The 26,188-nt window shown below is 48.4% G+C and overlaps 1 protein-coding gene across 1 annotated transcript in view; it reads left to right on the top strand.

Annotated features, from left to right (window-relative positions):
- Positions 1 to 22,565, top strand: part of MAML1 (mastermind like transcriptional coactivator 1) — a 43,053-nt gene extending 20,488 nt beyond the window's left edge. Inside the window, exons 2-5 of the mRNA XM_042932602.1 lie at positions 10,067 to 11,479; positions 14,489 to 14,728; positions 16,445 to 16,541; positions 19,081 to 22,565. Of these exons, the coding sequence (XP_042788536.1) occupies positions 10,067 to 11,479; positions 14,489 to 14,728; positions 16,445 to 16,541; positions 19,081 to 20,060 (2,730 nt within the window). The 3' untranslated portion in view covers positions 20,061 to 22,565. The remainder of the gene's footprint in view (positions 1 to 10,066; positions 11,480 to 14,488; positions 14,729 to 16,444; positions 16,542 to 19,080) is intronic.
- Positions 22,566 to 26,188: the final 3,623 nt, after the last annotated feature.

Genomic DNA, 26,188 nt, shown 5'->3' with positions numbered 1-26,188 from the left:
CACATTTGACTGAGTCGCCTAAGTTGGACTTTGGGAAATGACTTTGAATCAACTAAATCTATGTTCAAATCCTGGTTTAGTGCTCACTTTCCAAGGGGTTTAACTTCTTTAAGCCTCAGTGCCTTGATCTTGAAATTGGGGTAACAGCACCGACCCGGTAAGTTGTCATGAAGATTAAGTGAACTAATACTGCCTCCGTTATTGGGCACAGAGAGCCCGTGACACTGAAAGACAGATGTGCTCGAGGCTAAAGAACAATTGAATGACCATGAAGGGAAGTCACGGGGAAGGAGGAGGGAGGGTTAATCTGGAAACAGTCATTGGGTACCTGTAACTTGCTGGCCCTGGGCATGAAAAGGGCAAGGTTCTTGTCCTCCACAGACTTGGGGGGAGGGGGGCGCGGGGAGATTAAAAGAAACAGATGAGTGCATATTTACAGTATGACTCCAGTGCTTCACTGTGAGTATGGAATGTAAGTAGTGCATACAACGCTTTGTTAGAGTGCTAGGGATGGAATAAGGAACTTGACCAGGTGTGGGGCAAGTGGTCAGGGAAAAAATACTACAGAGGAGTTGATGTTTGAACTCAATCTTAAAGGATTCGTAGGTGAGCACCAGGCTAGGTATATTCTCAGTCCTGAAAGAAATTCACTTGAAGTTGGGTCCCCAACGAAATGGCAGAGGACTAAATGGAAAGGCTCATCGGGGTCAGATCAAACACGCCCTTAGTGCCAGAGTATGGAATTTGAAATTCATCTGTAAGTGAGGGGGGAATAAGGGATTTAATAATGGTTCAGATGTGTGTTTTTATAGTGATCACTTTGATAACAGAGAGAATAGAAATAGATCAGCATGAAGTTATTTCAGTAATCTAGGTAAAAAAATGAGCAGTTGAACTAAAAGGGAGGTGTGGTGGTGTGGAGGGATTGGACACTGGAGATCAATTTAAGAGGTAGAGTTAGCAGAGGACAAGGATTGAGCCATGTACCTAGTGGGTGAGCATGAGAGGAAGAGCCAAGTTTGGAGGACATCCTGCCCAGTATCCATGTGGTGATGTGAAGTTTCCCAGTTTACAGTCTAATATGTGAATCTAGAGCACAGGACGGAGGACTGGGCACAAAGATGAAGATCCGGGAAATGTTCATTCAGTAAATATTTGAGTGCCCGCTCTGTGCCAAGTTGCCAGGCTGTGGCCGAGGCCCCGAGTGTGGATGGGATACCTAGGGAGAGGACAGCAGTGAAAAGGGACCAAGGCCTTGTGGGCGACAGACATCACAGGAGCAGGATCAGGAGAAGCAGCAGCTTGCAGAGGGCAGCCATGGAGAACCGTCCAGAGAGCCATCTCATGGGCCTTAAGGGAGAAGATGTTTAGAGAAGGGAGGAGTGGTCATCGAAGTTCAGTGCCTCAGAGAGGTTAAGTCAATACAGTTTTAAAGTGTCCCTTGGATTTAAGATCCAGGAGGTCACACCTTGGTTCACACGGCAAAGTAGAGATCCATCTTTGAATAAGCTCCGAAGTGAAGGGAGGGGATGGGCTGACCTGTGAGAACGTTGTCAGCTGCTCGGTAAGCAGTAGTGATGTACCTCACAGCCCCCCAGGAAGTGGTGCCCACGCCCCACCAGCAGCAGCCCTTCTTCCTATGAGGAAACAGGGCTTCTTGAGATGCTTAGTAATTTGCCTGTGAGCATGCAGCAATTAAGCAACTAAACCAGGGTTTGAACCCAGCCTTGCTATACCCTTAACACTGAGCCAGATGGTACGTAGAGTAGGATGGGGGCCAAAAGATGGGAGGCACGGAGTGTTGCCAGTCCTTAGGGGAGGAAAGAACTGGTAAACAGGGAGATGGATGGAAAACAGAGGAAAAGGTGGTGATGGAATGAGCAAGACCCTTAAAGAGGCCACATAGGAATGGGATAGAGGACCCGGTGAGGGCGTGGCTTTGAAAGGGAAGGGTATCACTCTTACACACGCGGTCCCTCCATTAAGTCAAGATTTCCTCATACATGAGAACGTCATGGTGTTTATGCTTTCAGTAATTCACGGTGCATTTTTGTCATATTTATGTACAAATGCCTGATTGCACAGAATCATAGAGTTCCAGAGCATTTTAGAGAGATCTGGTCTAATCAATAATTAATTATCTGCTGTTTTTTAAGTGAGCTCAAGTATTATTCCAAAATAACCCTCCCGGGGGTGCCTGGGTAGCTCAGTCAGTTAAGTGGCTGACTTCAGCTCAGGTCATGATCTCATGGTTTGTGAGTTTGAGCTCCGCATCGGGTTCTCTGCTGTCAACATGGAGCTGAATAATATTCCATTGTGTGGATGGCCCACATTTTGTTTCATTCATCCACTGATGGACTCAGGTTACTTCGACCTTTTGGCTACAGTGAATATGCGGCTATGAACATGGTCTACAAATACCTGGTCAAGTTCTTGCTTTCAGTGCTTTTGGAAATGAATAGAAACAATATTGCTGAATTAAATGGAAATCTGTGTTTTTATTTTTTGAGGAACCACCATATTGTTTTCCACAGCAGATGCACCATTTCATGCCCATAAGGGCATAAGTGCATAAGGGTTCCAGTTTCTCCACAGCCCCCTCCAACATTTGGTGGGCTTTTTTGTTTTTTTGTTTTGTTTTGTTTTTTTGTTTTGTTTTGCATAGTAGCCATCCTAATGTCTTTGAGGTGGTGATAATAATTATTAATGTTTTAGGTGTGGTAACAGTATTGTGATGTTATACACACATGTATATTTTTAAGAGATTTTACCTTTTAAAGATACCTACTGAAGTATTTGTGGATTGAATGATACTGTGCCCAAGATTTGTTTCTTAAATAACCCAGTTTCAGGGATGGGGAGGGGGGGAATAGGGAGGTAGAAATGCAACAAAATGGCCAAATACTAATAGTTGTTTAAGTTGGGTAAGGAGCATAATGAGGGTTCAGTATACTGTTCTCTCTAGTTTTGTGTCTTTTTTTGAAATTTCACATTAGTAAATAACATTTTGGGGCCATCACAGTCCATTCGCAGCCTCTCTCTTTCAGCACTTCCTGTTTTGCCATTTACACTTAAGCAACATTAAACTGCTACTCATTTTTTCTGCTTGCCTCCTTCTGTCCACTCCTACTCAGTGCTCATTTGTGTATCCTTGCCTTTGCCTCTCAGCCTGGTATGCCTTCCTCCTATTTCTTTGTTCTTTCAGTACCTAATTCAAGTGCCCTTCTCCTTCCTCCCATAATAGTTCATCCTGCTGCCTCCATAGCTTCATCATCACATCCCAGCTGGTAGGAGTGGGAACTATGTCGTACTATTTTTTTTTTTTTTTTTTTTTTTATCCCCAGTGCCTAATGCCTTGTCGGAGTGTAGTGTAGTAAAAACCTTATGCATATCTGAATTGGCCATTATTTTATGCTCAACTTGTATAGGGCAGCGTCTGGCACATAGTAGGATCTTGGTGAGTACTGTGTAGGGGAACCATTGGGGGAAACTAGGTGAAGGATACACAGGACCTCTCTGTACTCTCTTTCCAATTTCTTGTGAACTCTAATTCTTTTTTTTTTTTTTTTTTTTTTTTTAGTATAGTTGATACATGAACCTGTAATTTGTTAAAGATAAAAAATTTTAAAAATGATGGTAAAAATGTCTGGATCCCAAACTATAAAGTTTTCTGGAAAATGCATTTCTTAGAACTTGCTATTTTCAGTATGTCCTTGTAGGTGGATTCAGTGGCAAGGAGGAGTGCTTACAGGTCTCTTTAGTACTCACCATACTTCTAAATTACTGACAATTCAGGGGTGCCTGGGTGGCTCAGTCAGCTAAGTGTCTGACTTCAGCTCAGGTCATGATCTCATGGTTTGTGAGTTTGAGCCCCATGTCGGGCTCTGTGCTGACAGCTCAGAGCCTGGAGCCTGCAGCCTGCTTTGGATTCTGTGTGTCTCCCTCTTTCTCTGATTCTCTCTCTCTCTCTCTCTCTCTCTCTCAAAATAAAAATAAACATTAAAAAAAATAAAAAAATAAATTACAATTCTGAACTATTAAGACCAATAGTATCTTAAAAGTGGAATCTTTAGTAGCAGATTCTGTGGTTCTGTGATATTTTTCTGTTTTTAATATTTTATGAAGCAGTGGGGCACCTGTGTGGCTCAGTTGGTTGAGCGTCTGACTTTGGCTCGGGTCATGATTTCGAGGTTTGTGGGTTTGAGCCCCACATCACGCTCTCCGATGTTGGCAAGCCCACTTTGGATCCTCTGTCTCCCTCTCTCTCTGCTCCTTCCCTGCCTGTGCAGTCTCACCCTGTCTCTCTCAAACATAAACATTTAAAATAAATAAAACTTAAAGTATTTTACAAAGAATCATTTATGCCCGTGTGTGTGTGCGTGCATGCGCGCACACGTGAAAGACAGAGGGAGAGAGAGAGAAAGAGGAAGGGAGGAAGAGACCATCATGGCACAGCCCGTTTTTCTGGTAACAGCAGCTTGATGGGATTCTTTGTGCTTGGCATAGGGGTGGTGTTCTTACAGTTTGAAGCTCTGACTCACTCCCTGCTGCTTGTGTTTCACACTAGACTCCTCACTCAGCTTCACAGGTGGAAGCAGAGTTACTTTGGGCCTGTCCCAGTCTGACCAGGAGGGAGGCAGGGCCAGGAGGATTGAGGATGGCAGCAGATCCTCCCCATGACCTACGAATGCTCATGTCATGGGAAGCCTTGTGTAACCTGACTTCCATCTGCTGTATAGCAGGAACAGTGATTCTCCTCAGGGTGCCTTTGCAGGTTGAGTGAGATTCTGACACCATGAGGAGTTAAGCACAGGTGCTGAGTGGTCAGCAAGGCCACCAGGGAAGTAATGACTTGTCCCTCTGGCACTTGGCTCAGATTAGTGCATTACCAAAGATGCTACCTGACATGGATTGAGGTGTTCAGCAAGGCGCACCACTGGCTGGCATACAGCATGGGTGTGGTTAGGAAGTTGATGGGGAGTGACACTAGTGCCAGAGCTGGAAGGTCAGTGGAGCCACGCTCTGGGTTACAAAGACCTGAGGGCCAATGAACCCTCAACAGGGTGCCATTGAAGAACTGGCAGGAGGATGGTGACGGGGTCAGATTTGCCCTTCGGTGCACTCCCTCTAACCATAGGGTGCAACATGGATGAGGGTGGAGATTGCAACAGGACTAGCTTTAGACGTGATTAAAATGATTCAAGCATCAGAAGTTGGTTTTAGTGAATGGAGAGAAGTGTGTAGATCCAAAGAACCAAAACTAAGGTGGTGGGCTCAGTAGGACGCAGGGACCGACTAGATGCGAGGAGTAAAGAAGGAAGGGCTAGACCAGCTCTCTGGCTCTGGTTTATGTGACTAGGTGGATGGTAGTGACATTATCAGACAGGAGCAGAGAAAGGAAAACAGGACTGAGGAGAAGCTGCTTCAGGTTTGGACAGATTAAGTCTGAGTTAGCTGTGGTACACCCCACATACCAAGTAAGTGATTGGACAAACAGGAATGTGGAGCTCTGTAGACATGGGCGATGAGAGAGCACATTCATTCACAAATATTTATTGAGTGCCAGGCACTGTTCTAGGTACTGGGTCTCTGCTTTTCATTCTAATAGGGGAAGCTAGGTGCATTCATGTGAGTGCCTCCAGTGGGGGAATTAACAAGGAGTTAGGATGGAGAATGATTGGGAGAATGACTTTGAGGAGATAAGGGACCCAAATTATGAGCTAAGCCACCCCTAGGGAGATCAGGGAGAAGTGTTTTAGGAAGAGAGAAGAACAAGTGCAAAGGCCCTGAGGCAGGAAGGAGGGGGCACCTTTGAGGAACTAGAAGAAGGCTGGTGTGACTCAGGCATGCTGTACAATGGGGATAAGGGTGGAACACGTGAAAGGAGGTTGGATGGGGGCAAACGCTGATAGATCAGCACTTGATCCCTGGCAGTTGGGTTTATTCTGAGCGTGATGTTCAGCCATAGGGATTTGAAGCTATGGGGGTGAATAAGATCACTCAGTGTGTGCAGAGTGAAAAGAAGAGAGAGAACCCATACTCGTTTAAAGGGGAGACCTACCTCAAAAAAGACTAGAAGAAACAACCAGAAAAGTAGAAGAGAAAGCAAGATAATGTGGTAAAGAAATACAAGGAAAGAGAACTTTATTATTATTTTTTTATGTTTATTTATTTTGAGAGAGAGAGAGTGTGTGAGCAGGGGAGGGGCAGAGAGAGGGGGAGAGAGAGAATCCCAAGCGGGCTTTGTGCTGTCAGCATAGAGCCCGACGATGGGGTCGAGCCCATAAACCATGAGATCATAACTGAGCCGAAATGGAGTCACACGCTTAACCAACTGAGCCACCCAGGCGGACCAAGAAAGGAGAACTTTAAAGATGCAGGGAATTATTAACAGGCAGATGATGGAGGAAAGCACTGAAAATGTAGACTGTGTTTGGCAGCATCAAGATGATTGCTCGCCTCCGGGAAAGCAGCCCTAAATTCTCCCTTCTAACCCACACCTTCCATTCAATATCCAGTCAACTCCCCAGATGGTGGAAGCCATGTTGCAGCGGGTCAGGGTCCTGGCTCTCTGGTGGGGGTGGGTGGTGGTTGGCTGATAGAAGGATGACCCAGGAGAGAGGTGGAGGAAGACAAATGCCCAGTGAGAAGGGTCAGAAAGCACTGGTGGCTGCCTGTGTGTAAGGAATGTGGATGAAAGAGCCACCCCACATCTGTTTGTTAGCTCCGTGGAAGATTATAGGTGTTTGGTTAGTTTGACCAAAAAGGGCACCGGAATTTCAGTGGCAGGTGGTGGAAGTCTCTTGAGACCAGGTGAGGGACTGTGCTGTAAGTCTGGTGCCTCCAGATAGGGTGAAGGGAGATGATAGGATACTGATTTGGTGTCCACAGGGTACGGGTACTCCAGCTTGACTCAGAGCGGCGTTGCTATCCAGGGCCGCTCTCCTGGAGCAGAAGATGGTGGGTGGTAGAGGCTGAGGTGGGAGCCAGGCCTGCAAGGCGCTTTGTGGGAGAAGGACTGGGTGAGCATGCACGGCCTCCAGCTTACCATCAGGCGTGTGGTGTCCTTTAACAAAACCCCCTTGCAGAAGAAAGAACACCAGATGGAGTTATCCCAGGACTAGATCCTCCTGGAACCCTGTGTACTTAAGACCATTTGGTAGTTATGACAGGTACCTCTGAGCTTAGCACTCAGAAGTACCGGACATGCTGAGAGCAAGCATGTGTGTTCATACATGGCAGCCGGTTGTGTGCTTTATAGCTTTGTGTTTGTTCTTATGTAATTTATAATCTGTTCAGGCTGTTTTCCCATCTTTGTTGTAAATTCCTAGAGATTAGTCTCCATGTTTTTTTCATCTTCATCTTCCTCTACAGTGTCCTGCACATATCAGGCACTCCTGCAAACGCTCAAGGCTTAAAAATCTGCCAGGGCCACCACATTCCACACTCTCCACCCCGCCTACATCATTCCAGTTACATTTTGTGAGTAGTTGAGAAAATGGCCCGGTGTTTCCTTTGGCTAAAAGTAATGGCATTGCAAAATTGAGTTGTTACTTTGGAACTTGACTGCAGCTGTTTGCATGTGGATATTGAAAGAGGGAGTGGTAGTTTTTATAATTGTTAGGGCAAAGAAGGATTCTGTTTCTAATCTGGGACAACCAGCTGACTCATCAAGTGCCCTGACCTCTTAGGTTTCCATCTTCCCTGTTTGGAAAATGGAAAACTGAGCTCCCAGGTTTACAGACAGCCCAAAGCTGATGCTGAGGAACAAATGATTTTCCAAAAAGAAAATAATAGAATAAAAATGCAAAAAAAATCAACAACTCATTTTGATTTCCTTGTTTAATCATAACCGATTAAATGGTTATGAATTTACCTTCCCCAAAGGAAACTTTTCGGATCTTATAAACTTTTCAAATCTAATAGAGAGATAAAGGGTCCATTGTAAGAGCCTGGTCCCCTTCCCCCGTTCCACCCCTAGGTGGCAGTAGGAAGCAGAAGAACTGGCATGAAAGTAAAGCAGACGTCCTGTTGTTGGGTCCTAAGATCACGTTTTACTTACACCTCTGCCCTACAGTTCCATTTATTTATTATTTCTTAGTTTTTCTGAGCTAACTTGTGTACCCAGATATGGATTTATAATCTTTTTTTAAATTTATTTACTTTTGAGAGAGAGAGAGAGAGAGACAGAGAAAGTGCAAGCAGGGAGGAACAGAGAGAGGGAGACACAGAATCTGAAGCAGGCCCCAGGCTCTGAGCTGTCAGCACAGAGCCCGATGTGGAGCTCGAACCCAAAGAACCATGAGATCATGACCTGAGCCAGAGTTGGATGCTTAACTGACTGAACCACCCGGGCGCCCCCAGATACGGATTTAGAGAAATATGGACTCAGCCAGGATATATAGAGCACTGTGCAGTCAGCTTTAACAGTAAAGAAATAGGAAAGTCTTGGAAGTGGGGATTCAAAAGGAATGGGAGCATTGGAATTGGGGCTCTGGATTGAGAAAGTAACTCTCCCTGTTTTCTTGCTCACTGCGCATTTGTATCTAGGATGTAGTTTGCTGCTGTGAGCTGGTGGTGCCCAGGGAGTTGCCTTGGGCAGGACCCTCTGGTCAGAGCGCTCACACACTCAGGCTCCAAGGCCTGCTGTGGTGGGTCAGTGCAGCCCTTCTCTGTAGCCAGAGGACAACAGCACAGAGCGCTGCGTGCCATGGATCCTCTGAAACCTATTTAAAGATAATAACGAAAGCTATTATTTGGAACTTTGCAAATAGCACAGTGTAGGTGCTTAGGGTCAGTGGGAGGGAAGGAGGGATGGAATAGGGGCTGGCAGACGGTGAAGGACAAAAACATAACAGAAGTAAACATAGGAAAGGAGCAGCACTGTGTTTAGAGGCTGGGTGTAGTAGGCACCTCTGGTAACAGAAGGGTCAGAGTCATGTCCTAACAGTTGAAAACAAGGCTGGGGAAATAGCAGAAAGATACCATGTTCTTTCTCCCCACTCACATTATTATGTTCTCTTCATGAAACTCCTGCTCCTGAACTCTCATCTCAGGGTGCTTTTTGCCCTGTTGCTTGTATGGGACATTTGTCTTATTCCGTAGCCATGTCTTTATACGTATGTCCCATGTTCTAGAAGACTGGAAGCCCACGAAGACCATGGTAACCACCTCATTTGTCTTGATATCCACACAACATTTGTCCCTGGCACAAGGTAGACCATTAATAGGATTCACTGAACAAATCTAGTTGAGGGGAATGGTATCAGGGGTGGGGGAGGCAAGAATAACAGTGCAAGACAGACTGGCTGTGTTCAAAGGAATAGTCTTGGTAAGAAGTGGTGAGCTTTGTGGGAGCTGGTGACAGGGCATGGAGGATTGGAAGATGCTTAGGGTTGGCAGGGAGGTGAGTGGGGATGTAAGGGAGCAGCCCTGCATGGGGAGAAGGGGTGGAGGCGGGCAACGGCTCCTTGAAAGGCAGGGTGGGCCGTGAAAAGTGGCCCGTGCAACCCCCCACCAAGGCCTGAGAAAGAGCCTGTAAAGCAGCCATGGCTCCTTCAGCTTAAAGCAATAGGAATTTTATTGGTTCCTCTAAGTGAAAAGTCCATGGGCATGGGTGGTCTCACATGCAACTAGATCTAGAACTTAGGTGTGATGCCCTCAAGCACATACAGGTATCTTCTGTTCTTTCTCATTGACTCCATTCTTGGGCACACCCTCAGACTAGGTGGCTGTGGGCAGCATCAGGCTTGTATCCTTCAAAAAGAGAGGGCTGCAGAAGTCCAGGGACTGATGTACTGACTGAAGCTAGGCTGTTTTCCTGGAGCTGAGCCAGTCGTCCTGACTCAGGCAAAGCCATGGGACCTAGGAGGAGGAGAGGCAGACCCAGAGGGGAAGCGGGGCTGTGTTCCCAGGACCGGGGGTGTAAATTGGATGAGAGAATCAACAGGAGCACACTGCAGGGACCTGGGCCCAGATTTAAGTCACCATTCAAAGTGGCGGCGGAGGTGGGGGGGCCCTCACCCATGGCATTGTGTATTGAGTCACTCTTGTCCATGTTTTGCAGCATCTTCATGACACAGTGAAGAGAAATCTTGATAGCACCACCCCCCCTCAGAATGGTGAGCAGCAGAATGGCTACGGAGACCTCTTTCCTGGACACAAGAAGACCCGCCGAGAGGCCCCTCTGGGAGTAGCTGTCGCTTCCAATGGCTTGCCTCCAGCCTCTCCCCTGGGGCAGCCTGACAAGCCTGGTGCAGAGGCCCTGCAGGCCAGTGGGAAGCACTCACTGGGGCTTGACTCCATCAGTAAGAAGTGTCTGGCAGACTCCAGCCTCCACTTGAATGGAGGCAGCAACCCTGGTGAGCCATTTCCTCTGAGCCTGAATAAAGAACTGAAGCAGGAGCCCGTCGATGACCTGCCTTGCATGATCGCGGGGGCCGGAGGCTCCATATCTCAAAGCAACCTCATGCCTGACCTCAACCTTAACGAGCAAGAGTGGAAGGAGCTCATCGAGGAGCTGAACAGGTCAGTGCCCGATGAAGACATGAAGGATCTGTTTAATGAGGACTTTGAAGAAAAGAAGGACCCAGAGTGTTCTGGTTCCGCCACGCAGACCCCCTTGGCACAGGACATTAATATTAAGACAGAATTCTCCCCAGCAGCCTTTGAACAAGAACAGTTAGGCTCTCCACAAGTGAGAGCAGGGTCTGCAGGACAGACCTTTATGGGGCCTTCAGCCGGCCCTGTGAGCACAGATTCACCCAGCCTCGGGGGCGCTCAGCCTCTATTCCACACCTCTGGTCAGCCCGGGGCAGACAATCCCAGTCCCAACCTGATGCCGGCATCAGCCCAGGCCCAGAATGCACAAAGAGCCCTCTCCAGTGTGGTGTTGCCCAGCCAGGGCCCGGGAGGGCCCTCAGAGCTGTCCTCTGCTCACCAGCTCCAGCAGATCGCTGCGAAGCAGAAGCGGGAGCAGATGCTCCAGAACCCGCAGCAGGCCACCCCTGCACCGGCCCCAGGGCAGATGTCCACGTGGCAGCAGACAGGCCCCTCCCACAGTCCCTTAAACGTTCCTTATCCCATGGAGAAGCCCGCCAGCCCTCCTGGCTACAAGCAAGACTTCACCAACTCCAAACTGCTCATGATGCCCAGTGTGAACAAGAGCTCCCCTCGGCCCGGAGGCCCCTACCTCCAGCCCAGCCATGTGAACCTGCTGAGTCACCAGCCGCCAAGTAACTTGAATCAGAATGCCGTGACTAACCAAGGGTCGGTGCTGGACTATGGCAACACCAAACCCCTTTCTCATTACAAAGCAGACTGTGGGCAAGGTGGCCCTGCGTCCAGCCAGAGCAAGACAGCCCTCATGGCTTATCTTCCCCAGCAGCTGCCTCATCTGAGCAACGAGCAGAATTCCTTGTTTCTGATGAAACCAAAGCCAGGAAATATGCCCTTCCGATCACTGGTTCCCCCTAGCCAGGTGAGCACGTGGCTTCCCTCTCTGTCACTCTGCATCCCTGTGGTCACTAGGTCTCGGGTGGTTGGGACAAAGAGGGTGGGAGGGAGCAGCCACGGTCATCCTTCGGGTCTCTGGAGAGTGAAAGTCAGGCAAACCAGGGTTGATTCTGAATAAATGAAAATCGGGTAAAATTCCCTAGTATAACTTGGTTTCAAATTTCCATACATTTGACACTGTACTTTGTCTAGTGTCTCTTGCATGCCACACAACTTAAAGTAAGTCATTTATGGCTGTATTTTGCAGATAAAGATCACGATCACATTTAATGTGCTCCTTAGAGGCTTTGCCTTTTTTTTTTTTTTTTTTTTTTTTTTTTTTTTTAGTTTGTTTATTTGAGAGAGAGTGAGCAGGGGAGGGGCAGAGAGAGAGACAGGGAGAGAGAGAATCCCATGCAGGCTCTGTGCCATCAGCACAGAGCCCAATGTGGGGCTCAGTCTCACAACTGTGAGTCATGACCTGAACCGATCTCAAGAGTCTGACACTCAGCTGACTGACCCACCCAGGCTCCCCTGTTGTTTTTTTTTAAACCACTTTTCAGATTTCTGTGTTGAGAGTACCTTAAGATTTAGTAAGGTGAGAGAGAGCTGTTCCCCAGCACATCTAAACTGCATCTATTTAGTCATGACACTCAAGCCTAGCAGAGTCACATAGCTCTGTAGGGTGGAGAATGATCAAGTACCAGTTTTATCATGGTCGTTATTTGCATTTCTACTCCTGTTCAAGTATGTTCTAAAATGTCTCTTCCCTGGCAGCTTTCCCCTGGCTAGGGCTCATTCCTTGACTTCCTCCAAGATAGAGTAGAGCACAGTTGCTTTCCTCACTCCACAGTATGTCCCAGACTGTCTTCCTCGTCTACATGTGTAGATTCCTTGATACTTGTTAAACACTTGTGTGACAACAGTTGTGGCCCATGGCGCGTGCCCTTTGTTTTGGTGTACTTCATTGTCTCCTGGTTATAGGCAAGGCTGCAGTGAATACCCTTGTGGGTACCTTTGTGTATTTGTAAAATTTTAAAAATTAAAATATCCAGTGCTGGTAATAATAATGAGGAAACTGATGCTCCTGTACTGGTGAGGGTGTGTAAATGGGCACAGTGCTTGTGGGAAGTAATTTGGTGTCATATTCATATATATATATGTATATATATATATATATATATATATATATATATATACATATATATACACGTATACGTATACGTATACGTATATATATATATACACGTATACGTGTATATATATATATATATACACGTATACGTGTATATATATATATATATATACGTATACGTGTATATATATATATTTTTTCCTTATAAGTAGGCTTCATGCCCAGCATTGAGCTCAACGCAGGGCTTGAGCTCTTGACCCTGAGATCACAACCTGAGCTGAGATCAAGAGTCAGATGCATCAGGTACCTGGGTGGCTCAGTTGGTTGAGCGTCCCGACTTCGGCTCAGGTCATGATCTCACGGTTCAGGAGTTCAAGCCCCACATCGGACTCTGTGCTGACAGCATAGAGTCTGCTTTAGATCCTCTGTTCCCCCTCTCTTCTCTCTGTGCCTCCCCCGCTTGCTCTTGCTGTCTCTCTCTCAAAAACAAACAAAAAAAATGTTGGATGCTTAACTGAGACACCCACATGTCCCAGTATTTTTCATTAACCATAAAAGTATTAATAAGCATTAACACATGATACCTCTGCAAGAAATCATCCCTTAAAAAAAAAAAATAGGAAAGTTATATAGAAGATACTCATTGCATCATTATTTCTTATAGCCAAAAACTGGGAAGCTGTTTAAGCATGTCTCAACAGTCAGCAGGAGAGTACATGTGTAAATGTTGATACTTACACTTATTTCAGCCAGTAAACTGCTACATAGCCACTAAAAGCATCCTTAAAAAAAATCAGGGGTGCCTGTGTGACTCAGTCGGTTTAAGTGTCCAACTCTTGATCTCGGCTCAGGTCATGGTCTCACGGTTTGTGAGATTGAGTCCCACATTGGGCTCCATGCAGACAATGTAGAGCCTGCTTGAGATTCTTTCTGTCTCTGCCTCTCTCTCTCTTTCTCTCTCAAAATAAATAAACTAAAAAAAAAAAAAAAAAACTGGTGGTAACTGCCACTTCAGTAGCACTTAGGGCCTCACAAACCTTCTGGCCCATAACCTTCTGGTGCGTGGGGTGAGGAAATTACCTCAGGAGCTGTCTGCTCTAAGGTTAGATTCTTGTAAAGATTAAATGTGTAGACATACAAGGACTAGAAAGGAGCTCAAAAAGTTGAACTTGCTTAAATGATCTTTGCCTTTTACCTTTTTCCCATTTCGAGTTAAATTTTCCCCTTTTAAATTATAAGCCATGACAGGATGATATTGTGTATATAGCCTTTGACATGACTCTCACTTTTGGTCCATATAATAATTGAGAATATTTATTAAAGTTTTCATTGACACTTAGTATTTTTTGAGTGTGAACATCTGACAAAAGCCAAGCAGTCTCTTCTCAGGAAAATGCCGTACACAAATGGACACATGATACAATTTCAGGCAGTTCAGGGACCATCCCACCACTGGGGACCCAAGGTTTGTACACTTGGAACATGGCATCTCCATCAGTCGTAGTCCCTCAGGGCATTCCTCCAGCAACCCATCTGTACTCACACTTTCCAGAAAGTGAGCATTTAGAGGCTCCATTTGCCTTCTGGAACTAAAGCATGCAAATATGAGCTTAAATGTAAAATCACACCTTTGCCGCTGGTGAACCGTAGGAGCCGCAGAGCTGACAGGCAGCTAGTGGCTGACTGCTGGATGCCCAGGTGTTAGCTCTTTTGGTCTCTGGCCTGGCCTGGAATGAAGCAGAGGCTTCAAGAGAGAACCTGGAGCCAGGCCCTCACCGGGCACAGCTCGTCTGCCCTGATTGGGGCTCACAGACTTCACCATGTCTCCCTGACTTGAGGCCCTCTTACCTGTGTTGACAGGAGCAGAACCCGCCCGGCGTCCCTGTGCCAGCCCAGGCTGCCAGCGTGGGGAGCCAGCCACCAGCTGCGTCTGGGGCCAGCACTCACAGCAGCACCCCCTATCTCAGTAGCCAGCAGCAGGCGGCAGTAATGAAGCAGCACCAGTTGCTCTTGGACCAACAGAAACAGAGGGAGCAGCAACAGAAGCACCTGCAGCAACAGCAGTTCTTACAAAGGCAGCAGCAACTTCTGGCGGAACAGGTAAAGTAGGAGGTGGAAGGTGACCCCCCCCCCAGCACCCCCACTCTCCCCTGCCTCCCCAGTCACTGCCGCGGCTGCTAGCTCCATCGTGTGTGTGTGTGTGTGTGTGTGTGTGTGTGTGTGTGTGTGTGTGCGCGCGCGCGCGCGCGCGCACGTGCGCTAAGCTTCAGCGTGTTTCTGTGTGCACACAGGTGTGCTCCGCTCCAATGTGTGCATGCGCGCTCATTTGCCTGTCATTTGCCATCTTAAAGCCCTTTCCAGGAGTGTGGCATTTCTCAGACAATGGTGGCCTGTTTCAGAAGTAGCTTTAATGTCACTTGGTGATCAGTGAAGGCAAATCTCTAGCTAAAACTTTATTTGTTAGGGACATTTTTCCACGTCCCTTGTCTACAACTGCCACAGCACCGAGCTCACTGGTCTGCCAGTTCACTGTGGGTCCCAGCTTTGTTGTAAATACAGAGTTTGTCAGAAGCCAGAATACAACAGAGGGAAATGAAAATGTCCCTGAGGTCCTAGAGTTCTAGAATCAGGCCCGACAATCTCTTTCCAAGTCCTGCAGTTCACCCGCTTGGTCACCAAGGTTACGAGAGTTCTCAGGATTTTAAATTACATCTTCAAAGTCCTAACAGAAAAACCATCTACCCAGAAGATGAAGGTGATTGAGGATGACTTTAAAGCCCACATCACTGCCTCAGTTCTGCCACATGTATATAATATTTGTATTTATTACATATATTTATTTATTTTTAAAGTTTATTTATTTTTGAGCAAGCAGAGGGGTAGCAGAGAGAGAATCCCAAGCTGACTCTGTACTGTCAGTGCAGAGCCCAATGCGAAGATCATGACCCTGAGCCAAAGTCTGACGCTCAACCGACTGAGCCACCTAGGTGTTCCATTCTGCCATTTTTTAAGATAACAGCTTTATTGGGATATGGTTCGTGTGACATATAATCCACCCACTTAAAGTGTACAGTTCAGTGGTTTTTAGTATATCCACACAGGTATGCAACCATCACCACAGTCGACTTCGTCAGTTTTCACCCCCTAAAAAGAAACTGCCTGCCCAATAAAAGTCATCACCCATGTTGTGGCCTGTGGCAGCATTCCCCTCTGCTTTATGGCTGGATCATATTCTGTCGTTTGGAAAAGCTCCATTTGATTTATCCATTCATCGGTTGATAGACATTTGGTTTGTTTTCCGTGTTTATGGGCATAAGTTTTCAGTTCTCTTTAGTGTGTACGTAGGGGTGGAATTGCCGGGGCATATGGTGGCTGTTATGTGTAACCTTGTGAGGACTTGCCAGACGGTTCTCCAGAGCAGCCATACCGTTTCACGTTCCCACAGTGGCGTATGAGGGTGCCAGTTTCTCTGCATCTTTGCCGTACTTGTCTTTTTGATCCTGGCCATCCTTGTGGGTGTGAAGAGGTAGATCATCGTGGCTTTGATTTGCATTTCCCCGATCTGCCCTCCCCACATTTTTTTAAACTGATACGCCACTTTTTTTTTTTTTTTAAATCATTGCTCCTTAGATCTGCCCCGTCCTTCTGTTTCCTACAATTTATTAAAAATCCCCCAAATGAAACCATGAGCGTTACCTTCACAGGAACTCATCTGTGAGAAACAAACCATAGCAGTTTACTTTTCTCTGATGTAACTGTTGTTTCTGTTCCATGTGGGTCTTATTGTACTGTTCTGTTGTTCTTGGCATTTTCTAGGAGAAACAGCAGTTTCAGCGCCACCTCACGCGCCCACCTCCCCAGTACCAAGACCCAACCCAGAGCACCTTCCCACAGCAGGTTGGACAGTTCACAGGTGAGGGGATGTCTGAAGCGGCAGAGTCGGGCAGGGGAGGCAGGCACAGGACAGAGCAGATGGTCCGTTGCACTCGTGTTGGCTTCTTGCTGTCTGCCATGCTATATGCTGGGGGCTAAATAGACTTGCTTATGTAAACCTTGGTCTGCCTATGGAGCCTGGCTTTCTAGTTCCCTTGCAGGCTAGGAGGAGAGGGTCACAGAGGCATACCACCTTGGTCAGTACTCTGGCTGCACGGTCTTTTGAAGCATAATCATTTCTAGCTGGAGGCTAGCTTATCAACAGGAAATGGGTTCTGTAATTCTTAAGAAGGTTCTTTGCTCCTGCCGTTATGTGCCTTCAAAAAAATGATGCTCTTATTTTCTAGATAAGGAGAGACTAAGTGTAGTTTGTGTGGCCTTTTGCTTCTGCTCTCTCTTCCTGTCCACTCACTTCAGTGTCCCAAACGGCAGCATCAGCTGCCGACAGTTGACCACAGAGGGGCAGGAAACACTCTGAGGTCTTGGCTGATGCAGCTCAGATGTGCAAGGGAACCTGACTGCCCTTGCTCAGGCCTCACTCCAGAAACTCATAGATACGCCGGTTGACAGAAGCAGTAAAACCTGGTTGCACCTGCCTTTCTAGTTCTTCTTGGCCTATCTTCAAAACCTGTCCCTTTTTTGGTCAACAACTCTCACTCTAAAGTGTCCCAGGGAAAGCTGAGCACAGCTGTGCGCTCCTTAATTTTTTTTTTTAATGTTTGTTTACTTTTGAGTGAGAGAGAGAAATAGAGCATGAGTGGGGGAGGGGCAGAGAGAGAGAGAAACACAGAATCAAGCAGGCTCCCGGCTCTGAACTGTCAGCACAGAGCCTAACGTGGGGTTCAACCTCATGAACTGCGAGATGATGACCTGAGCTGAAGTCAGTCGGTTAACCGACTGAGCCACCTAGGCTCCCCATGGCTGTGTCCTGACTAGGAGCCTAGGTGGAGTTTTATGTGTGTGCTGACCAGACCGTGGAGCTGAAGTCTGCGGGCTTCTCAGGAGCCTGGGCTTCAGCCAGCCTTCCTGCCTTCATCGCGTCTCACATGGTTCTGGGCTGTCAGTGGGAGCAAAGCAGACTGTTTCCACCCTCCTCTGTCCCTCAGCCTAGTTCTTAGGTGCTGGTGGAGAGAGGGAGAGGAGGAACAAAGAGCTCAGTCATGGCCAGCCCCTGAATAGTACACCCCCGACCCACAGAAACCCATTTGGTGAGTGTTGTCACTGTGCATCCGTTGCTTAAGACAGAGCCCCAGACAGCAGGTTCCCTGAGGACAGGACCTCTCTCTCCTATTCCCGGCTGTCTCCCCCATGCAGTGCCCGCCACTGATCAGTCAGCATCTGCTGCTTTCAGTCCCTCCCTCAGCCCCCTTGTTGTTCGGTGGTGTCAAGAACAGGATCTCACACTCTCCCTCTTTCACTCCCATGTGCCATAGCTGGTACACCCCTCCCCTAATTGATTTGAGCAGCCCCCACCCAGCCCCCAAACCACTGTTGCGGTCCACTTACCCTGGGACTTTGCAACTATGTCCTCCACATGGCAGCCACAGCTCTTCTGAGTCTGGCCACGGCTATCTCTCCAGCCGTATCTCTAGCCAGTGGGATGCCCTTCCTGCACTCCGGCCATGGAGCTCCTCACACAGACCGCCTCACGTAAATTTATGCCGTTGCACACACTCTCTTCTCTGTCTAGGATACTCTTTCTCCAAACGGTGAAATTGCTAAACTTCAACCCTTTTATTTATTTATTTATTTTTAAATTTTTTTAATGTTTCTTTATTTCTGAGAGAGAGAGAACATGCACGAGCGGAGGAGAAAGAGAGAGAGAGAGAGACAGAATCTGAAGCAGGTTCCAGGCTCTGAGCTGTCAGCACAGAGCCCAACACAGGGCACAGACTCACGAAACATGAGATCATGACCTGAGCTAGAGTCGGACCCTTAACTGACTGAGCGCCCCAGGTGCCCCGAGAGGAAGTTTCTTCAGCCCTTTTAAAAAAGCCAGTGTGTTTGTCACCATCTCTCTGAAGCCCTCCCCAAATCTTCCCAGGCATTGACCCTTCAGACCCCTGCACTCACATGGCCTGTTGCCCAGCTGTTGTTGTAACCCTGTTACACCACATGGAGCCTTTGCCTCCTGAAGGCAGACCCTGGGCTGGATCTGTCTGGGAGTCCCCAGGGCCGGCATGGACCTCCCACAGAGCAGAAATAGGGTGGGCTTTGGAAGGTTAAATCATCAAGTCTCCTGGCTTCTGCCGCCCTGGGGTGTTTGCCCCTTCCTCTGAGCCTGTCTTGAATTCCTCATTGCTCCAGACTGGCCTCCATTCCACCCTGTGGGAAATCTGCTTCCCTTTTGACTCCCAGGGCTGTCGTCTTTGAGATTCTATGGACGATAAGATGTCCAGTGTTCTGATTTTGCCTTTCATGCCAGAGAATAACGGCTGCATCTTGGGTCCTAAAGATGTCTCCACAGCGGCAGTCCAGGAAATGCCAGCTTGATTGACCGACTCTTTTCTGTCTTCCAGGGTCCTCTGCTGCTGTGCCTGGCATGAACAACTTGGGTGCATCAAACCCCGGCTGTTCTCGAGCGTTTCCTCAGGCCGGGAATTTGATGTCAATGGGTCCTGGACACACTTCGGTTTCCTCTCTCCCCTCAAACTCAGGCCAGCAGGACCGGGGTGTGGCTCAGTTCACTGGCTCCCAGAGCCTGCCACAGAGCAGTCTCTATGGCCTGGCTTCCGGCATAACCCAGATAGTCGGCCAGCCCCCACCACAGGCCACCAACGGACATGCCCACATTCCACGGCAGACTGGCGTGGGCCAGAGCACCTCGGTCTCCGCTGCCTATGGGCAGAACTCTCTGGGAAGCTCCGGCCTCCCCCAGCAGCACAATAAGGGGACCCTGAACTCTGGTTTAACAAAGCCACAGGTCCCAAGGGTGTCTGCTGCCATGGGAAGCCAGAACCCCTCGTGGCAGCATCAGGGAATGCCGAACTTGAGTGGCCAGACCCCAGGGAACAACACCGTGAGCCCTTTCACGGCAGCCTCCAGCTTCCACATGCAGCAGGCCCACCTGAAGATGTCCAGCCCGCAGTTCTCCCAGGCGATGCCCAGCAGGCCCATGGCCCCCATGAGCTCGGCAGCCGCGGCAGGGTCCATGCTGCCCCCTGTGAGTGCGCAGCAGAGGACCGGAGCCCCTGCCCCAGCACCTCCCCAGGGAGCCCCACAGCAGGGCTTGCCGGGCCTGAGCCCGGCCGCACCCGAGCTGGGGGCCTTCAGCCAGAGCCCTGCACCATCGATGAGCAGCCGGGCGGGACTACACTGCACTCAGGCCTATCCCGTGCGGACCGCGGGCCAGGATCTGCCCTTCGCCTACAGCGGGCAGCCGGGTGGCAGTGGGCTGGCCAGCATGGCCGGAGATGCTGACCTGATCGACTCCCTGCTGAAGAACAGGACTTCGGAAGAGTGGATGAACGATCTGGATGACCTGTTAGGGCCTCAGTAACTGGAGGATTTGTGGTGGTCTCAAATGTTCACACAGCCTGTATTTTTATTCTCAGATTCAAGAAAGAGCAACTACATTGGACCAAAAGCCCGCGGCCCGGGGAGCTGGGTGGGTGGAGCCAGAGCCCCAGGGTGGAGGCCTGGCCTGGCCAGGCCAGGGTCTGCTGGGTGCACAGCTCCCAGCCAGCAGTTGTGGCCCGTCGGGCTGGCCCCAGCCCATCTGCTGGCTTTGTTGCCTGGTGTTGGGACAGCAGGATAGGGTTCTACGAGTGGTTTTCTATCCAAATGACCAAAAAACCAACAGTAAGAATGGTGAAACCCCACGATGGCAGGCTCATAAAAATCTCTGCCATTGTGTTGACTTAATCCAAGATTTCTCCTCTTTCCCCAGTGTTGGGGACAGGTTTTGTTGCAACTTTATATAGCAGAACTATTTGCAATTTGTAGCATAGAAAAGATTAATTTTTTTTTTTAAGATTTTAAGACAGATTAGGATAGGTGGTGGTTTAAATTGATTTTAAGTGGCATTGGAAACCTAGAGTTTCCTTTGGTTAAGAGCCCTTTTTATTCCTGCTCTTTGTCCGCTTTCAGGGGAAAGGGAGGGTCCCTGGGCAATCATTTCTGTCAGTACAGGCTGTGACTGCATGTGCCAAAAAGGAACAGGATGCCGCGAGATAGCAGAATTAGTGACACAGATGTGGTCACTCCAGCCGCACTCCTCCTCCTCCCCCCAGAATGCTGTGCTTCCAGGACCCCAGGCCACCCTCAGGCTAAATGCCGAGATGGATTATTTGGGATTCCTGTGTCCCCTTTTGTTGTAAACCCTCCCCCTGTTCTGCAGTTTCTCTCAAAACTTGTATTTAATGTGTCAGGAAGGTGATCATTGCTGTGCACAGACGTCTTTCCTTCACCCCATCTGCAGTTCCCATGACCTCTCTGCCTCCCCTTCTCTCTCCAGCACAAATGGAAAACCTCTTTAAGGCCACAGGTTACTAGACTGGAGGAGAAAGTCATTACGATTCCTTAGGGAGCCCTAGCATTGTAGTAGTGGGGCTGGTGTCCCCTCCCCAGAAAGCAAAGGTTTGGGGGAAGGAGGGAAAGAGGTGTGCACTGTTGGGCAAGGAGGCCACAGGCCGAGCCGCAGGTGAGAACTCCACTCTGTTTCACCACTTCTGCCGCTCTCCCTCGTCAGATGACGTGCACTTTTTGAAGAGAATGACTTTATAACACTAATACATCCTTTATAAAGACTGGAGTGGATTTCTCTTTGAAGGTCTGTGAATTAATGGACTTTGGCTAAGCTAAGAGTCCGCAGAACAGAGTATTCCCCGTGGGCTGTTTCTGGAAACAAAGATGGAGAGAGCACTTCGGTTAGAACGAAAGCAAAATGGTAAGTGCAGGGCGAAACCCTTCTAAACAGAGTGTTGGAGAGAAAATAGGACACTGAAGAGAGTGGCTTCCATGTAGAGTGGTCCCTGGAGAAACCGCAACCCCATTTTTATTTCCCTGGAGTCTCAAAGTGGGTGATTCAAGGAGTGTCATATGTAAAGAGTTAAGCCAAGGAAGAGATCCACGTGGGCAGCCCGAGTGGCTTTGAGGGGATGAATGGTTGCACACACATGGGTAATTATTTTGCACCAGCAGTGCCTTTCATGGGGGTAGTTGGACCCTCAGATCCTCTTCTCTAATAGCCATTTGCCACCTTGGGTGGTGTCTGGGCCATTTCCCCTTTAAATGCCCTCCCTGCCTTCCTCGTGAATCTAGCTCTCAAAGAAGGGAACGAATCCTAAAGCCAGTGAAGACTCCACCCTCTGAGTGAGTTCCCCAATCTAAAGGGGAAGAGGGGGACTTCAGTGGGTTTTCAACCAAAAATAGCGGGCTGCAGGCTGGTGATGAGTCCTTGTTCCTCTCCTGCTCTCCCCCTGGCCGCTCACCTCTGTCCCCTCCCGGGGAGGGCTGCCCCTGCCTTAGCCCTCGGGCCGCCGGACAGACAGCAGGCTTCTCGCTGCAGTGTCGGAGCAATAAAATGTGATGCTTGGGGTTCCCCCCCCGCCCCCCAGGGAGCTGCCCATGGCTTTATTTATGAATCTGGTTTTTGGGTAGTCAAGGGGGGAGACTCCGCTTCAGTGCAAATCCCCTCTTCCAGGAGCCATGACTCACAAGAAAAGGGTGCTCGGACTTTGTTATACACATTTGCTTTGTGTAAATAAATGTTTACAATTTTATATTAAAGAGGAAATAAGCGTTAGAGTTTCTGACTGTATATTTTTTACTTTTATAGATTTTAAAACTATGATCCTTTATATATGTGTTTTGGGGGAGCTATGATAAGTTTTATGGCAAACAGTTGATATTGTTAACTTTCTATTGTCATCAAAGTACATAAAAATCCTGTTAATCCCCTTATCCTCCTACTGCCCTTAACTCTGGTATACACCAAAAAGAAATCTTTACTCTCCTTCTTTTATCATTATAAAGTAATAAAAGTATTTTGCTAGTATGGAAACCGCCTGTGCATTTGGCTTCACGTGGCTGCACCCACAGTGTGGGAGGTAGGAAGTGGACCCGGACATGACTTCTTTGGTGGCTGATTTCCTTTGGCAATTTACCCCTTTCCTTCGGTGGAGGGAGAAGGGACGTCTCAGTGATGATGGGTAGGAGGGTAGGACTCAGGACCACCAGCCTCTCCCCTCTCTGGAACCCAGCCCTGCCCTTGTGTCTAATGGAGGGAGGTGGACCAGATAACTCAGGGATACTCTAGGTTCTTAGCAGTTTAAAGGTTTCACTTGAAACCCTTAGACTTACCCTCAGAGCAATTCTCCAGGTCCTGTTTAGTTGCCTTTTTTTTTTTTAATACTCATTTTTGAGAGAGAGTGTGACTGAGGGAGGGGCAGAGAGAACGGGGACAGAGGATCCGAAGCAGGCTTGGCACTGACAGCAGCGAGCCCAATGTGGGGCTCAAACTCAAACTCACCAACCATGAGATCATGACCTGAGCTGAAGTCGGACGCTCAACCGACTGAGCCAGCCAGTTACCCCTGGTTCCATACTCAGTTTCTCTATAATGGGGGGCAGAGCCCAACCACTGCTGTCATCTTCGAGGTTAAGAGCTGCAATATTCCCATCGCTGTGTCATGTTACTCTCAGAGCTGGAGGATCAAGGGGGTCCTTGATTCTGAGTAGTAAAAAAAAAAAAAAAAAAAAAATCAAAATCTCTGTTAGTTCTATCTCCCCTCAAACCCAATGCCATTTCTTCTTTTTGATACTTGGCTGTGCAGTAAGACACTTTTCTTAAGTTCTGCGTGTTAGAGTGGACGTAATTCTATATTTGTGACAGCCAAATATGCCCACCAGCCAAGTATGTTCCACAAAGGGACCCAGAGGACCTCCATCTACCAAAAAGAAAGAGGCACCACATCGTTGAGAAGTTGGGTGGCCATTCCTCTGGGGCCCAAACTGACAGAAGAAGATGTTGTAACAGAACCGGGCTCCCTGATAGCAATGGGATCTAGAGGATCCCACAGCAATAGGACCAGCTGGTAGCTCGGGCCTTTCAGAGGCCAGGAGGGAGGACCAGACTCACAGAGAGCTAGGGAGCTATGAATGGATCATGGTGTGGCCAGAGGCAAATGGCTGGGCAGCTGACAGGGGTTGGCTTCCTTTATACAACTGGAAGGACTCAAGGGATCGTTGGCCCAATGGCTGAGGGAAGCTGCCCCAAGACGAAGTCACAAAACATTACCTAGTTCCCAGACATGAGGCAATTCTCAGGCTCAGAACCCCTTGTCCAGAGGAGAGACCGGATCTCATGAGGGAGGCCTCTCCCACATTGCTGTGAGGAATGCAGTAATGGTTGTCCTGGTCCTTCCCAGAGGGGCCTCCAGCCATTTATTTACTCAGAGAACTGTACATACCCCAGGGAAGAGGAATACCTGGCGTTGCTTTAGGATTGCCCTTGAACACAGGTGCCTTTGATACCAAGTCAAGTGTCATCAGGACTCTGGTTAGGTTAAGGGAGTAAAAGTGGGTACACAGTAAATGGAGTCCTGGCCCCAGGCCCAGCTCACAGTGGGATGGCTGGGTTCACAGCTCTGCCTGGTCATTTCCCTGGCCTTGATCTTCAATCAGAGTGGACACCCTTGCTTGTTGTAGAAACCTTCCATTGGTCAGGTGGAAACCTCCTGTGCCGGGAAAAGGGCTTTTGAATGGACTAGCTATGGTGGGGGGGGGGGGGGGTGCGCGGGGAGGGGAGGTGCGGTGCTCTGCATGATGCCAGCAGCATGGCTCTGACTCACCGAGGCTGCTCTAGCTCTGTTACTACTGAATGTCCAGCCTGTCAGCAACAGAGACCAATGCCAAGCCTCTGAGCCCATCTCTTGAGACTAGCCACTTACTTGGTAGTATGTTAGTCCCTCCCATGCTGGAAAGGGTGGTGATTCATCTTTATTTTTTTGTTCTTTTCTGGCTTTTCGTTTCGATATAATTTTACATTTGTGAAAAGAGAACAAAGATCTCAAAACACGCCAAGTTGTAGCAGACACAAAAGACCACGTATCATAGGAATATAGGAATGAATCCCTTTATGTGAAATGTCCAGAAAAGGCAAACCAGCAAAGACAGAAACAGATCAGTAGTGGCCTGGGGCTGGGACTTACTGGGGTGATGAAATTGCTCTAAAACCAGATCATGGTGATGCTCTGCACAACTGAGCAAATATACCAGAAGTTGAATTGTACATTTAAAATGGGTGAATTTTATAGCATGTAAATTATATACCTCAACAAAGTTGCTTTTTACAATAGTACAAAGAATGCTTAATACGGTTCACCCAGCTTCCTCATATGTTCATCTTTTACAACAGTATGATTTTTTTTTCTTTTTTCTTTTTTTTTAAGTCGGCTTCATGTCCAGCACAGACCCCAACATGGGGCCTGAACTCACAACCCCTGAGATCAAGACCTGGGTTGAGATCGAGTCAGATGCTTAACCAACCGAGCCACCCAGCACCCCAACAACAGTATAATTATTAAAAACAGGAAATTAGGGTACCTGGGTGGCTCAGTTGGTTAAGCATCCGACTTTGGCTCAGGTCATGATCTCGCAGTTCATAGGTTTGAGCCTTGCATCAGGTTCTGTGCTGACAGCACAGAGCCCACTTTCAATCTTCTGTCTCTCTCTCTCTCTCAAAAATAAACACAACAAAAGGTACACGTAAGGAACCAGATTAATAAGACTTTCCAAGGAAAGGATGTCATCCTCTTCCCTCTACCCTTCCTCTAGGAAGGGGTATACACCCCAGATCAGTGACTGGGACATGGGGCTGCGGCTCCAATAGGTAGGAGACGGGAGGGGGAGGGGCAACCCAAGGGTGGAAGTAGAAGTGGCCTAGAGGTGGCCCTGCTTGCTGTCACTCCAGAGACCCATTGGGAGAGCTTGTGCTTTCTGTCCTGAAACTTTAGGCTGTGTGCATCCAGAGACCCTGGCTCCCAAAGGGAGAACATACCCACCAGAAGACACAGCAGGAGTCCCATTAGGCTTTAAGTTACAGCTGCCTCCTGGGTCCTTTGAGCTCAGAGGAAGAGGCCAGGGTCCTGGCAAGAGGAGTTGACCTTGACCATTAAGGGAGGAGGGTGAGGTTCCACACTGGGGAGGCAGAGTGCATTCCACCCCGCTGACCCCATGCTGTGTCTCTTGGTATGATTTTGGTGGTGAGTGGACAGGTGCAGCCACCATGCATTGATAGTGCTGGATGACCAGGGGCTCAGACCCTTCCAGGTATATGGGTCTGGGTAGGTCTTGGTGACCCCTCCAGGTAAGCTGAAGTGCTAGCTGAGGGTGAGGGCAATCTAGACTGGGTGGTAGAAGACGGAGGTGATGAAGCCTGAAACCAGCTGTCATGTGTTCCACCAGCCTTTTTTTCTTAAGTTTATTTATTTTGAGAGAGAGAGAGAGAGAGAGAGGAGGGGAGGGGTAGAGAGAGGGAAAGAGAGAGAGAATCCCAATCAGGTTCCGAGATATCAGTGCAGAGCCCAACATGGGGCTTGAACCCACGAACCATGAGATCATAACCTGAGCTGAGATGAAGAGTCCCATGCTCAACCCACTGAGCCACCCAGGCGCCCCGCCCAC

The sequence above is a fragment of the Panthera leo genome, chromosome A1 (genome assembly GCF_018350215.1).
Source record: "Panthera leo isolate Ple1 chromosome A1, P.leo_Ple1_pat1.1, whole genome shotgun sequence".
NCBI lineage: Eukaryota > Metazoa > Chordata > Mammalia > Carnivora > Felidae > Panthera > Panthera leo.
The sequence above is the reverse complement of the archived record's forward strand: the minus strand, read 5'-3'. Positions and strand labels throughout refer to the sequence as shown.